We start from the raw sequence: 12,100 nt of genomic DNA, 5'->3' as shown, positions 1-12,100 counted from the left end.
TCGAGAAAGACAGCCCCCCCAACCAATCAGGGGTTGCAGCGGTCGACACAAAACCAATCAGAGCAAACGAGGGAGGGGCACAGGGTTTCCAGAGGACAAGAAGCTACACGCTGACACATTGCTGCCAAGATGGAAATCTGGTGGAAATCTGGCTGGCTAGCAATTACTTGCCCATTTCGTGACTGCTTATTTGTCTCAAGCTCTTTGCTTTGAGTTTTAATTGCAGTGCAGCGTCATTTTTGCTAGTGGCGGTTCTATTCCAGGGCTGCCAGTGTCTTACTGTGGGCTAGGCTATCCAAATTACAGCACAGGGGTCACATGCGGTCAGTGACGGGCGGACCTGTAACACGTCTTTAAGGGAGCCACTCATTTCGAGTGGGGTGAACATCTTACTCTGCACTGGTGAGGGACAATTCCAGTCGCGGATGGGTGTTTTGGTCTGTGGATTCACAAAAAAAAGAAAGGGTGTTACTGGTACAGTATCTTGGTCTAGCTGTTACAGATCATGCAACATTCTCACATAAGATTGATTGAATAATGTGAAAGTGTCTTATAAAAACAAGTGCAAACTATGAGGCAGTACAGTACATTTATAACAGGAGGCACTTCTTTCAGTATAAAGTATGAAACAAGAACAGCCGGATGGGAGTTTTGGGTCAATTAGCTACCAAGTACCAAACAGGTAGATAGGCCAAACAACCTTCCCTCATTTGTAAACATTCTTATGTTCTTACATTTTTAAAAATATTTTATGAAGCATTTTTAATACCATTCAATAAAGTATGAAGATACAACTCAATATTGAAAAAGTTGCAGCCTGTAATACATATTTGACACTTACTACCAACAACTGAGGAGTTTTGATGTCACCTCTGGCTTTCTAAACTCAAAAGCTTCTGAATACTGACTATTGGAGTACTGATGTTTTTGTTACAGTGCTGTGGTTTACAAAAACATTTTTTTACAATGCAAAATGTTCAGTAACACGAAACAGAAAACAAAAAAACCCCAGGAGATTCGCAGTCCTGGTCCTGAAGGACTGTTTCACCTGCAGGTTTTCTAGGTCTCTTTAAAACAGTAGTGCCTGAAGAGCTGGGAGAAGCTGTTCAATTCCAGTTAAGCCAATAACGAGCTGATTCAGGTTGTTAAGAGCCCGCCCAGCTGGCCCAGGAGCAGGACTGGGAATCTTCAAGAACATGATTTCCTATTTTTTACAGGGGCACAGGAGCCCATAGGTTTGAGTTGTCAAAATCAAGAAAACATTAAAAATAAAATAAAATCATTGCAAGAAGGAAATATAGCACTGAGGTATCACGCGTCAACTCAGTTTTGACAATGTTTCTGTGTCTTTTATTTGTTTTAGTTAATTGCAAGATTGACTCTCATGAAGCCTGTATTATACATACACATGGAATATCAAACTCTATTACTGAATCGGAGAACAGCCAAATCATCAGAGAATGGACATGGAAGAGAAATTTCCTCTTAGCCTGTCTTAAGCACGTCTTTGTGAAGTAGGAGGCTGAATGCTGCCGTCCGCTCAGAGCAGCTATTCAGAGACGAACAATAACCCTGTGGTCATGATGGATCCTTTCAAAACCGCACGACAAAGAGCTCTGACCTCGCTGCACTTGGCACTGCTATGAACCTGCACAATACATTGTCGAGCACAGCACAGCCTGGAGATATATATACACAGATGAATGAAGAAATTACTTTTAAAGATCACCAAAGGATAGGAGGGTTCAGCGTATGTGTGTCTTACTTTGACAGGGCTGAACAAAATTTCTTTTCACTTGAATATGCCCTTGTTCTTAATATGCCTGGTGAGCAGATTTCTGAACTAAAAAACAGCCCTCGGAAACGAGATCTCTGAGCAGTCAATTAATTACTGGTTTGTTGTGGTCTTAATTTCTAATTTGTCATGGAATGTTACATATCCTGCCTGCCTCTTCTGGAAGAAGAGTCAGAGTGACCAGTAATCACAGTAAATACCGGCAATAGTTTTAAAATATCTAAAATGTTTTTGGAGGGCACTGGGATTTAGGATTAAACAATTTTAATTAAAACACCTGAAAACATGCCTGGCTGCGCACAGTGGGTACTCTTTGTTCATGAGTGTGTCGGGAGACCCTCTTTCCTTTCATAGTTCACCACCTGTGGAACCCAACACTCAAGGTCAAACCACACAATAGACATGACCCTGGGGGCAACTCAGACTCCCAGGCTTTACAACATGGGAACAGCAGGTGTCCTAGGCTGTACGGGCTCTGAATGGACGTCCATGTCAGCCGTTGTTGATTTTTCGTTTGACGTTGGGTTGTAGTACAGTACATGATTGCTGGACCCCGTACTATCAGGATCAGACCTTCAGAATTTCTGCAGCACAGCACCTCAAAAAAGCCCACAGACAGGATGGACTTAGCTGCCCTCCTGGCTCTTAAAGTTCACCTAATGTTGTTAAGATGCCGCTTATGTTTAATGTTTTTAGACAGTTGCTGTACTTGACTGCAGCCAATCCTTCTATTCACCCCACACGGTGAATTTCCCCAAGAGCCCTGCAGGAGGGAGTCTGCGACTTCACACAGACAGGCTTCTCCCAGCCCTTCCTTATGGGGGAGAACTCACGTGGGTACAACCCACAAGTGCAGAACTAGTGGAGAGGCTTCCTCAAAGGGGAACTGCAATGCTATTTTTATATTTCGGGGTTAGAAAGAATCATCATTGATGAGTGCATTTCAAACCACAATGATAGTAAAATGTACACAGTAACTTGTAAAACCTCCAATTTGGACCACAAAATAGACCGAAACTCCAGTGATGTGTTGCAGCCCATGACATTGTAAACAAGCAGGCTTATGAATGCATCTCTTCTAATCCAATAGAAATATTGCTCTTGGTTACATGACAGTTTTGCCGATTAATGGAACTTACTTGTTAACTTTGCATTCAGATCACGCTGAAACATTTCTGTTGTGAACTTATTACTTACCTGTACTTATTCGCTCGTACATCACATCCGTCATTACAGTGACTAGTGAGCAGGAAGGGCCGCTTCTTGTCACAATCGACTCAAACTCTCACTGTCACCGGTGGTGAGACCAGGGTTTTGCAACACCATGGCGACTTACAGTACTGTCACAAAGTTCACGGTTTTGTGCTTAATTCAAAATGTGTAATTTTTAAACTATATCATAAATGAATTAATTTTGTTACTGAGGTTTAAGTGGGACTGCAGCTCCTCTTGAACTGACTTTACAAGACAATTTACGGTGTCTTGGGAGTATCTCACTATGTATGCATAAATAATTCTTCAGCAAACTAACCTTCAATTCAGCTGCATAGCATGGAAGATATCTCGGTGAGAGGCAACTTTGCCAGTGCTGTCTGGGGAGAAACAGTGGGAGCCTGTGTGCAGCACATCCCTCTATACTGAGGCCGATGTGAAGACAGGGCCAGTGTTGTCTTAGTGCTGATTGATAAGCCCATCCAGCTGAGGCTCCAGCAGTGGCGTTTGTCTCGTCTAAATGAGAAGGGCTTTCGTAAGCTTTGTGTAGTCTAGGAAGGTGTTTAATTACAATTTCGTGTTCTGCACTGCCACAGAGACAGAGCTGAGCTGAGTCAAAGACCAGATTTACTGTAGTTTTCCATTCTAAATACAAAATCAAGCTAACCTATAAAGTACGACTGACATGCCCTGTAATGTGCTGTTTGAGCTTCCTAGAAAATAAGCTATATTCTTAAAGAATCTAGCAAGAGTGAAAAAAGACACATTGAAACAATTGCTAGTGAATGTGAAGAGTTTAACCTGACATTTTCTTTTGACTTTTCCATGTGATCTGTAGTTTAATGTCTTCAATATGTTTTCTTAAAACATTATTTTTTTTCCTTACAATGTGTCACTGAAGATGCTGCAAATAAAATTGAGCAGTTTAGTTATGGGCAGAGGGAATATTTTGGTCCTCTCACAGCTTGACTCATGTTCAGGAGCATTGTAATAGTGTGAATGCTACAGTCATATAAAGTTTAAGACAAGAGACTATAAAAGAGTTAATCTTCTCATTCTCTTTTTTTAATGAAACTTATCCATCAACAATGTACAAATACCATTGGTTGGTAAAAAATAAGCTGTAGGCTATGTATCATAACATTCTTACCAATCTAAAATCTCTCTGTATTTACAGCTCTCTATACTTCTACTTTACATTCACAGATTTATTTTGTAGAACTATGTAGATAGATTACAAAATACATTTTCCATAGAAAGAAATAAAAATACTATATACATGTGGTGCTTTGTGGAACGTTGTTTAAATACAAGGAAAGTATATATATACTGTATATTTAAAAAAATCTTTTAATTATTACACCTAATTATAGCTTGGATTATACAATTAAACATAACATGGAAATCACTTATACTTTAATATAGACTCTTAGAGAAAAATACTCTTAGACCTTTACAATCCAATGACATCAAATTTAAGAAATATAAAATATTTCATAGTGATAAGAATGATAAGAGTACCAGCTTTACATAAAATCATTCACCTACTACACTGTGTTACTCTTATACAAATCACATAATACTGGACAAGGTGCTTTGTAACATCAGTGGCAATTATGGCCTTATACTGCTTGTTTTCATTTACCTAAAGAAACACAAGAACAGTGTTTACTTTTTCTCCAGTCCCTCCAGGTACCATTAATTGATGGTGTTAAGTGTTATTCACCCCACGCTTTACTGAAGGAGCAGAGAATGTGTATTGAAATGTACATCATTTCATGTACATCAGCAGAAAATCTTGTAAGGGAATGGATTGGTTCTCATGGTCTGATGATGGGTGCCTTGTCTGAAGTCGTCTCCATTTCCTGAAAGTCCAGCATTTCGGACACATCCGGAATAATCTGCACAGCATTCTCCTGGAAATGCACCTGCTTCCCCTTTCCTCTCCCCGGTTTCCCATCCAAGACTGCGTGATCGAGCTGTGCCTGACTCTTGGCTCCCGGGCCCTGCCTGTGGAAGAGTCTCTGCAGGTGCGCCCAGGCTGTGGTCCTGCTGCCGGACACAGCCCTGTGGAAGGAGTAGGTTTGCTCGGTGTTTCCTGCTGCCGTGACACTCACTGTTGTCCCAGACGGGTCCGAATAGAGTTCAGACAGGGAGGGAGGCAATTGGGGCAGGTTTGCTTTTTTCCTCTTACTCAGAATGAAGTTGGCTACACCAGTGATCAGAAGCATGACTCCTGGTCAGAATTAAAAAAACAAACAAAAACAAATTAGCAATTGAAACCAAAATGCATTTCTGTTCCTGAAATGCTTCATTCGAGTTGTGGCATTTGGAGGACACTTATCGCTTTGTTATTCTTTCCATCCCTGGAGACGTTTCTGTCTCTCCTTGGGCAGAATTCCCATTCTCAAGGGCGAGTCTGTATTGCCTCCGCACGGCACTGACAGTGGAAAAATCCAGAACACTGATAGGGAGCTGCAGGAGACCCATGGCTGACTCTACCTGGAATAACAGCGTGCCATACCAGGACCGGGTGAAGAAAACACACCACCGACATCAGTGTGTAGTACAGAAATTTCTGGAAGCCTCCGAGCCTGGCTGCTTTTTTCCACAGGATGAATGCTCTTGATCCTGACGGACACCTGGATCAGAGACAATACCTAATTATTACAAGGGTGGTAATTCCTTGTGTTAATGAGCCTTCCAAAGGATCCCGAAGCGCTGCATTTTTAGGAAGGAACCCACAGCGTCAACCGATGACTAGCATCACCCACGGGGTGACAGCAGCCGCTCTGCAGCAGCTCTTCAGCTCTTCTGGTCAAACGGTTTCACAGCTGAAACACTGTGTCTCTTTTCTTTTCCTTCCAGCATTGGAATAGACCATTACCTGTATATTACCACACCAATGGATGGGAGACTCCTGGGAAAAACTAAGGTTGCTGCTGGAAGAGGTGTAAGTGCAGCCAGCAGGGGGCGCTCACCCTGCAGTCTGCATGGATCCTAATGCCCCAGTATAGTGACGGGGACACTATACTGTAAAGCCGAGGTCATTAAAAATCCCAGGGTGTTTCTTGAAAAGAGTAGAGGTGTTACCCTGGTGTCCTGGCCAAATCTCCCATTGGCCCTTACCAATCATGGCCTCCTAATAATCCTCATCTATGAATTGGCTTCATTACTCTGCTCTCCTCCCCGCCAATAGCTGGTGTGTGGGGAGCGTACTGGTGCACTACGGCTGCCGTCACATCATCCAGGTGGGGCTGCACACTGGTGGTGGTGGAGGGCATCCCCATTACCTGTAAAGTGCTTTGAGTGGAGGGTGCAGAAAAGCGCTATATAAGTTTAACTAATTATTATTATTATTAATGCTGTTCTTCTTTAATAAACGCAGAGGAAGATAAAGCAAGTCAAAGACTGTGAAAGAGCGCCCTCTTGTGTTAATAGATAGTACTTACATGTCCATGGAATAGCCCGTACTTTTATTCCGCCATGTGTTCTGTATAATTCTCAGTCTTTGAAGGTCCTGATTTCTAGATTTATTAAGTGAGTCTGTGTAAGTCCGTGTGTGTGTGTGTGTGTGTGTGTGTGTGTGTGTGTGTGTGTGTGTGTGAATGTGAGTAAGTGTCCTGAATCACGTGGAAGTTTTTCAGAACTAGGCAGCAGACTATGACACATCTATGGAATCAAAGTTTTATTTCTTCCCAAATGTTGTTAGAGCTCCATAAAGGGGCTACTTACAATGATTTGCCCCATTAATCCAGTGATAGTCTATTAGTCATCAGTTTATCTGGTTCTGTCTGTGTAAACAGCACTAATCTGGCCTGTGGCTAATGACTCATAGTAGTTCACAATTTATCCAGAAGATCTCCATGCCTTCAAAGCATGGTAAATTGACTGCTTTTGTGTACATAACGTCCCTTGAAAATAATTCAATCTTAATTTATTTGTTGAAACAGAACCTAGAAATTCCAGTGCCCCGATGGTTTGAAAGTTAAAATCAAATGTACCAGAGGTCTCTGAAAGCATGGCTTAGCTCGTCAATGTCAGGTTGTAGAGCGAAAAGAGTCAGTTTACTCTTCTTGTATTTTCCAGGCATCTCAAATTTAATACAGGTACCTTGCAGCCCACGTGTTCACCTGCTAGGAATGGATTACTAGTTTAACCCTTCTAAACACTCATTATTCAGACTTATTAACTTGTTAGCTAATCATTACCGCAGGAATTCTTTATTCTAAATGAGGGAGCACACTTACGGAAGGCAGGGCCCCAGCAACTTGTCAGCAAAATAGGACACCTCAAAGATGGCAACCCCTCCTGATGAAACACTTCCATTGGACATTTCCAGGGTGTTTGAGAAGAACGCCAAAGTGATTTATATGCATAGAAAAACAAGCAGAAAGAATGGTACATGTAAACATTTCAGAAACAGTAGGTCAGGAAATAGGATTACCAAACAGTCCGCCAAGAATAATTAATAGATGCAGAGGCCTGTAGCCGGAGGTCAAGTGGCAGATTTTCATCTTATTCACATGCCCCACCGTCAGAAGCCCAGTTCCTTCTCCAATTTTTCTGTCTGTGAAAGCTTTCTGAGAGCACGTCTGTGAGCCATGTACGGCTCTTTCCCCACAGATTCTGAGGGGGCTCATAGTTTCAAATCTGAAGGTCACTAATTTTCTCTACCAGCACACATCCTTTGCTGTAAAGCCCAGCACTCTCAATTTATGCACTTAAATGGAATAATCTCTCTCATGAGGACTTCCATAATTTTTTTTTTGATCACGTCCAAGGAGTCTTTTTCCATTCCAGTGCTGGAAATCTATTTATAGTATTCCCATCTTGATATAGAGTATGAATCTCCGTTCCTGAATGGGTGCCAGAGAACTGCAGCACTGCTGGAGAGTGCCCTTAACGACACGTTCAGAGAAATCCCACTCGTCAGTCTACCTGCGAAGGTGGAGATTGCGGTGCATCTGGGAGGCAGGTGCAGTGAAATCTACTGTAACCCTGTTCAGCGCTGGTGAGAAAAACAAACAGCTGCTCTGTTTCGGGAGAGCGTGCCTTGCTAGTGTCTGTGTACACCCCATAACCCTGGGGGTCTGGGAACATACTCAGACATGAGGCAGCCCAGCACAAATTGCTGGTGGTTAAACATTTCGCATGTCAGCTCTGGGCTCAGGCGGATTTGTAGTCAACAAGTTGCATCTACCAGCATCTTTGCTGCTCCACTGGTTGAGTCTATGGATCTGCTTCACTGACAGGAATGGACAGTTCAGGGTGTTTGAATTGGTGTCTCCCCATGAGAGAGAAGAGTGCAGCAGCTCTGTTTTCGAAAGAAATACCCGCTAAAAGGCCAGGGCACATGTCAACATCAGCAACTGCATACAGTCAATACTTACAGGAGATATACTGCAAGGCTTTCAAATTCTCCCTGAAGGAGAGTCTCAATCCCCACGCCCAACAGCACTGTGTTCAGACAAGAGAAAATGTGTTGATGAGAGAGAGTACACTTCAACTTATCATGGTTTTTATCAAAGAATAGTGACAGGTGTAATATGGTGCATGTTCCCTGTGGTAAGGGCACACGCAGTGGTATAAGGGGCTCAGACAACACAAAGCCACCAGAGTGAAGTGCACCAGCAGTGTTAATGAAGGTGCTGGCACAAGAGCTCAGGAGGTTTTTTATTAGCACAAGTGACGTGCTCCTGTGGAATCAGCTGGTAGGCAGGTAGGCACCTTTTCAGGCCATAAAGGCCTATGAGGAATGGGGGGGGGAAGGGCCACTATTTTTTCTTGACCATACTGGACACTAGAGGTGATGTGGTCAGCATCACACTCCAGCCAGCCGGTTACCCCTGGAAGGATTAACCCCTGGTACTCATTTGGAAAGCAGGCTGAGTGGACTTGGGAGCCATCTGGAAGGAATTAGAGCAAGATACATTGCTTGTCCCTACCTGGCATTGAACCCAGGACCTTCCAGTGAAGAGCTAGACCCCTAGCTGTCTGAGCTACCACAACTCCTATAAATCCCCATAACCAGAGCTAAAGCTATGCTGAAACTAAATTAAAATCAATTTATACAAGGATACATATCAGGAGCATTTGTCTTAAGTTGCATAAGTTTCAAATCACATTAAAGAAAACACAAATTGACTGAAGGCACCCAGTAGACTAAAAAAGAATGTTGTTACTGGAACAAGTGTCCTCTGAACTGTAAAATCTGTGTCAAAATGAGCTTCTCCTCTTTTTTTTAACAGGACAAGGTTCTTAGACCGGATTGTTGTAGTCCACCTGGTCAGTGACAACTGTGCAGCACTAGAGGGGTGGAGACACTGCATCAAGCAAGCTCTTCCACTAGAGGGCATAGTTTCTATAATAATTGGGCATGTGGGCTTGTGATTTAATTACATCACTTGTTCTGTGAAATAGATGTTATTTTTCTCTTTACAGTATCCACCAAAGTAAGTCCATTAGTTTCTAGACAGACACCCTTCTGTTGTTTCTTTATATCATTGTTCAAAATAAAATGGTAACTTTATATATTAAGATATATAAATGTTATATAACTTTATTAGCAAGCACTGTAAAATAGTAATTTAATAAAACAAATATCAGTATGGTGTAGAAATAACATTTGAGCTATGTACTCAAAATGAAAAAATATATATAGTTTTGTTACACTAGCTGAGTGAATGTGAAACGAGCCATATTTACAAAAGGCTTCAATTTCGAGAGAGTGGTTATTGTATACATTTAATGTTAAGAATTAAATAGTAAGAAATGCAAAATCTAATGTTCTTAATGTCTTCCAGACCACAAAGAACAGCACACATGTGCAACTCATTTAGGAGGTTTATTTACACAAGGTGTGGAAAAGCAATTTGTAACAGAATGGGTTAAGAAGGTTTATTATTTGTATTAATTTATACAAATTAAACCCTTTCCAGTGTAAATAAACTGATTTTTGGAGCATGCTAACTTCACCTTAATGCAGAGAGAGGGTTTTCAAGCAGGAATGAGCCTGCATCTTATTGAGGGGTTTGTAATGAGTGTTAATACTGACAGGATCTGTTTGTTTTTCTGTGGTTCAATAAAGGGTTAGGACACTTATTCTCACAACGTGTCAATTGCTGGACAAACCATTCTAACTTGTAATCCTCCACCACTTGGGACACTAGTTATACTGAGTAAAGTCCTATTCTTGCTACAGAGTTCAATTGGTTTCGAAGTAGTAGTATTCTTTTATCTCCCAGCCTATTCTACGTGCAGGTAACTGAAAACAAAAAAGCATGTAAATGAATAAGTAAGAAAGTCGTTGCTACCTGTATTCACCAAAGAACAGGCCTACAGACTGAAACTGAACTGGGTGGGCTTGTCTGCACTGTAGGCTGGCTGTGTCGAGCTCTTCCAGCTGTGGGTTTCTCCACAGCTGTAGGATGTTTCCTCGGTGTCACTGCCCACCAGATCAAAATTCAAATTGTTTATTGTTTATGCTTTCACATCTCAAATCTGCCCAGAAACGAGACACCTGCCAGGCAGCCAGGTATCGTCGTTAATACAGGTAATTCAAGAAATGTATTCTCTCGCCATCCCTGAGCCAAGACAGGGGGCTACTGCTGCTCTTTCCTTCCCTGGGGAAACCAGTGTCTGAGCAGACGCGAGATATATTCAGCACTGACATCAGGGTACTTATGGCAGGACGGCGAAACCCAGGTCTGATTATGACCTTTTCATTCCTTTCTAGGATTTAAAGCTAAATCAGTGCCATGGACTCAGTTACAAAGTATAGCAATAAACCAAGGAAAGAATGCTTTGGGCGACACGACAGTATAAGCTTCCCTGCGCCCCCCCCCCCCAAAAAAAACACTTTTTCTTCAGCTCATTCTAAAGCTGTAAGTGACCAGCGCATAATTCTGACCTTGTAAAATACAATGAAATCTTTACTTCATATTGACATATATAGGAAGAATGACACCAGAAACCTTTTCAAACATTTCCATTTCCTTCATATTTGCACACATTCGTACAGTTTAACTGGCTCTAGTTCTACGGAGTTAAGGAAGTGAAACTAGTTTTGTGGAGCTGCTCAAACCTGCTGCGGTTGAAATGCCGAGGATCCTGCAAAGGCACTCCAGCGCAGTCCAGAGAGAGGAAGCCTCCATTGTTGCAGGAAGAAGACACCTTTTCCCACTTCTGACAAATCCTCAGGTTGTATCATAACCTTCCCATTGTGGAAACAAAAAAGAAGGACTAAAACTTTCACAACCTATTTTTTCTCTCTCGACCTGTGCTGGAAGGAGTCCCTCGTTGTTTCTCCTGGTAGTTTTGCACCTGTGGCTTTGACCTGCATCATGAAGTGAACGGTCAGTGCTGACCAAACTCAGCCAGAATATTCCGCACCCACAGGCCCTCGAGGCGATGATGAAACTGAAAGCCAGTCTCTGGATGCCCTTGCTGTTAAAAAGGGTTAATTATTAGTGGTAAAAAATGAACTGACTAATGTACAACAACTGAAATGACCTTGGCGAGGAGATCAAAGCCATAAAAGTTTCTTAAGCTCTGCTGAATAGCCGGCTCTATGATTTCAAAGGATTAACAAGTTATTGCTGAGAATTTCATTGAGTAGGATCACAATGAACGAATTCTTTAGAAAAAATCCTGCTAAGAATTTGAAAAATAATGAATATTCCTTTACCACACACACACCAGTCATTCAGCTTCTGCAGCTTTAAACTAGTTGAAACAATTCAAGAATTTAAACTGATATGAAAATAAGTTTCATCATTTTCAGATGATCTCTACCTGGATGTTTAGCAGTTATTAGCAAAGGACTTCTTGGTATGAAAGGAAGCTGTGCCCTGACAAATGACAGATGTTCACAATGAGAAAGACCCACCAAGGTTCCACTGTACAAGTTAATTTGTAGCAGTGCCAAAGGTTGCGCTGATTGGTTCATTTAAAGTCAAAAGTTATTATTATAGAGTTAAACCATACAAGTCAACAAGCTGTTTATGGGCTTCAAATTACAGGGAAAAGATCATTTGTTGCATTCGTAAAGTGCTTTTCATCCCAAAGGATCGGAAAATACTTTATGCAGAG

At 41.8% G+C, this 12,100-nt stretch overlaps 1 protein-coding gene across 1 annotated transcript; it reads right to left on the bottom strand.

Moving 5' to 3' along the window:
* Positions 1-4,050: 4,050 nt before the first annotated feature.
* On the bottom strand, positions 4,051-11,413 carry tmem72 (transmembrane protein 72). Its single transcript, XM_088916804.1, has 5 exons — positions 11,094-11,413; positions 8,401-8,467; positions 7,258-7,329; positions 5,510-5,649; positions 4,051-5,243 (listed from the first exon to the last, which is right to left on the bottom strand). The coding sequence occupies exons 1-5, from the start codon at positions 11,161-11,163 to the stop codon at positions 4,828-4,830; spliced, it is 765 nt and encodes a 254-aa protein (XP_088772930.1). The 5' UTR covers positions 11,164-11,413; the 3' UTR covers positions 4,051-4,827.
* Between the last annotated feature and the right edge of the window lie 687 nt (positions 11,414-12,100).

Source organism: Atractosteus spatula, chromosome 5, assembly GCF_055471065.1.
Source record: "Atractosteus spatula isolate fAtrSpa1 chromosome 5, fAtrSpa1.hap1, whole genome shotgun sequence".
Taxonomy (NCBI): domain Eukaryota; kingdom Metazoa; phylum Chordata; class Actinopteri; order Semionotiformes; family Lepisosteidae; genus Atractosteus; species Atractosteus spatula.
Note: the sequence above shows the minus strand (reverse complement) of the source record. Positions and strands in the feature narration are given on the sequence as shown.

Excerpts from the sequence above, each read along its gene's own strand:
- tmem72 (XM_088916804.1), bottom strand. The coding sequence starts at position 11,163 with ATGGAGGCTTCCTCTCTCTGGACTGCGCTGGAGTGCCTTTGCAGGATC. Across the intron at positions 8,468-11,093 it reads CGGCATTTCAACCGCAGCAG|TGCTGTTGGGCGTGGGGATT; the intron begins GTTTGAGCAGCT and ends GTCTGAACACAG. Across the intron at positions 5,244-5,509 it reads ATGGCACGCTGTTATTCCAG|GAGTCATGCTTCTGATCACT; the intron begins GTAGAGTCAGCC and ends AATTCTGACCAG.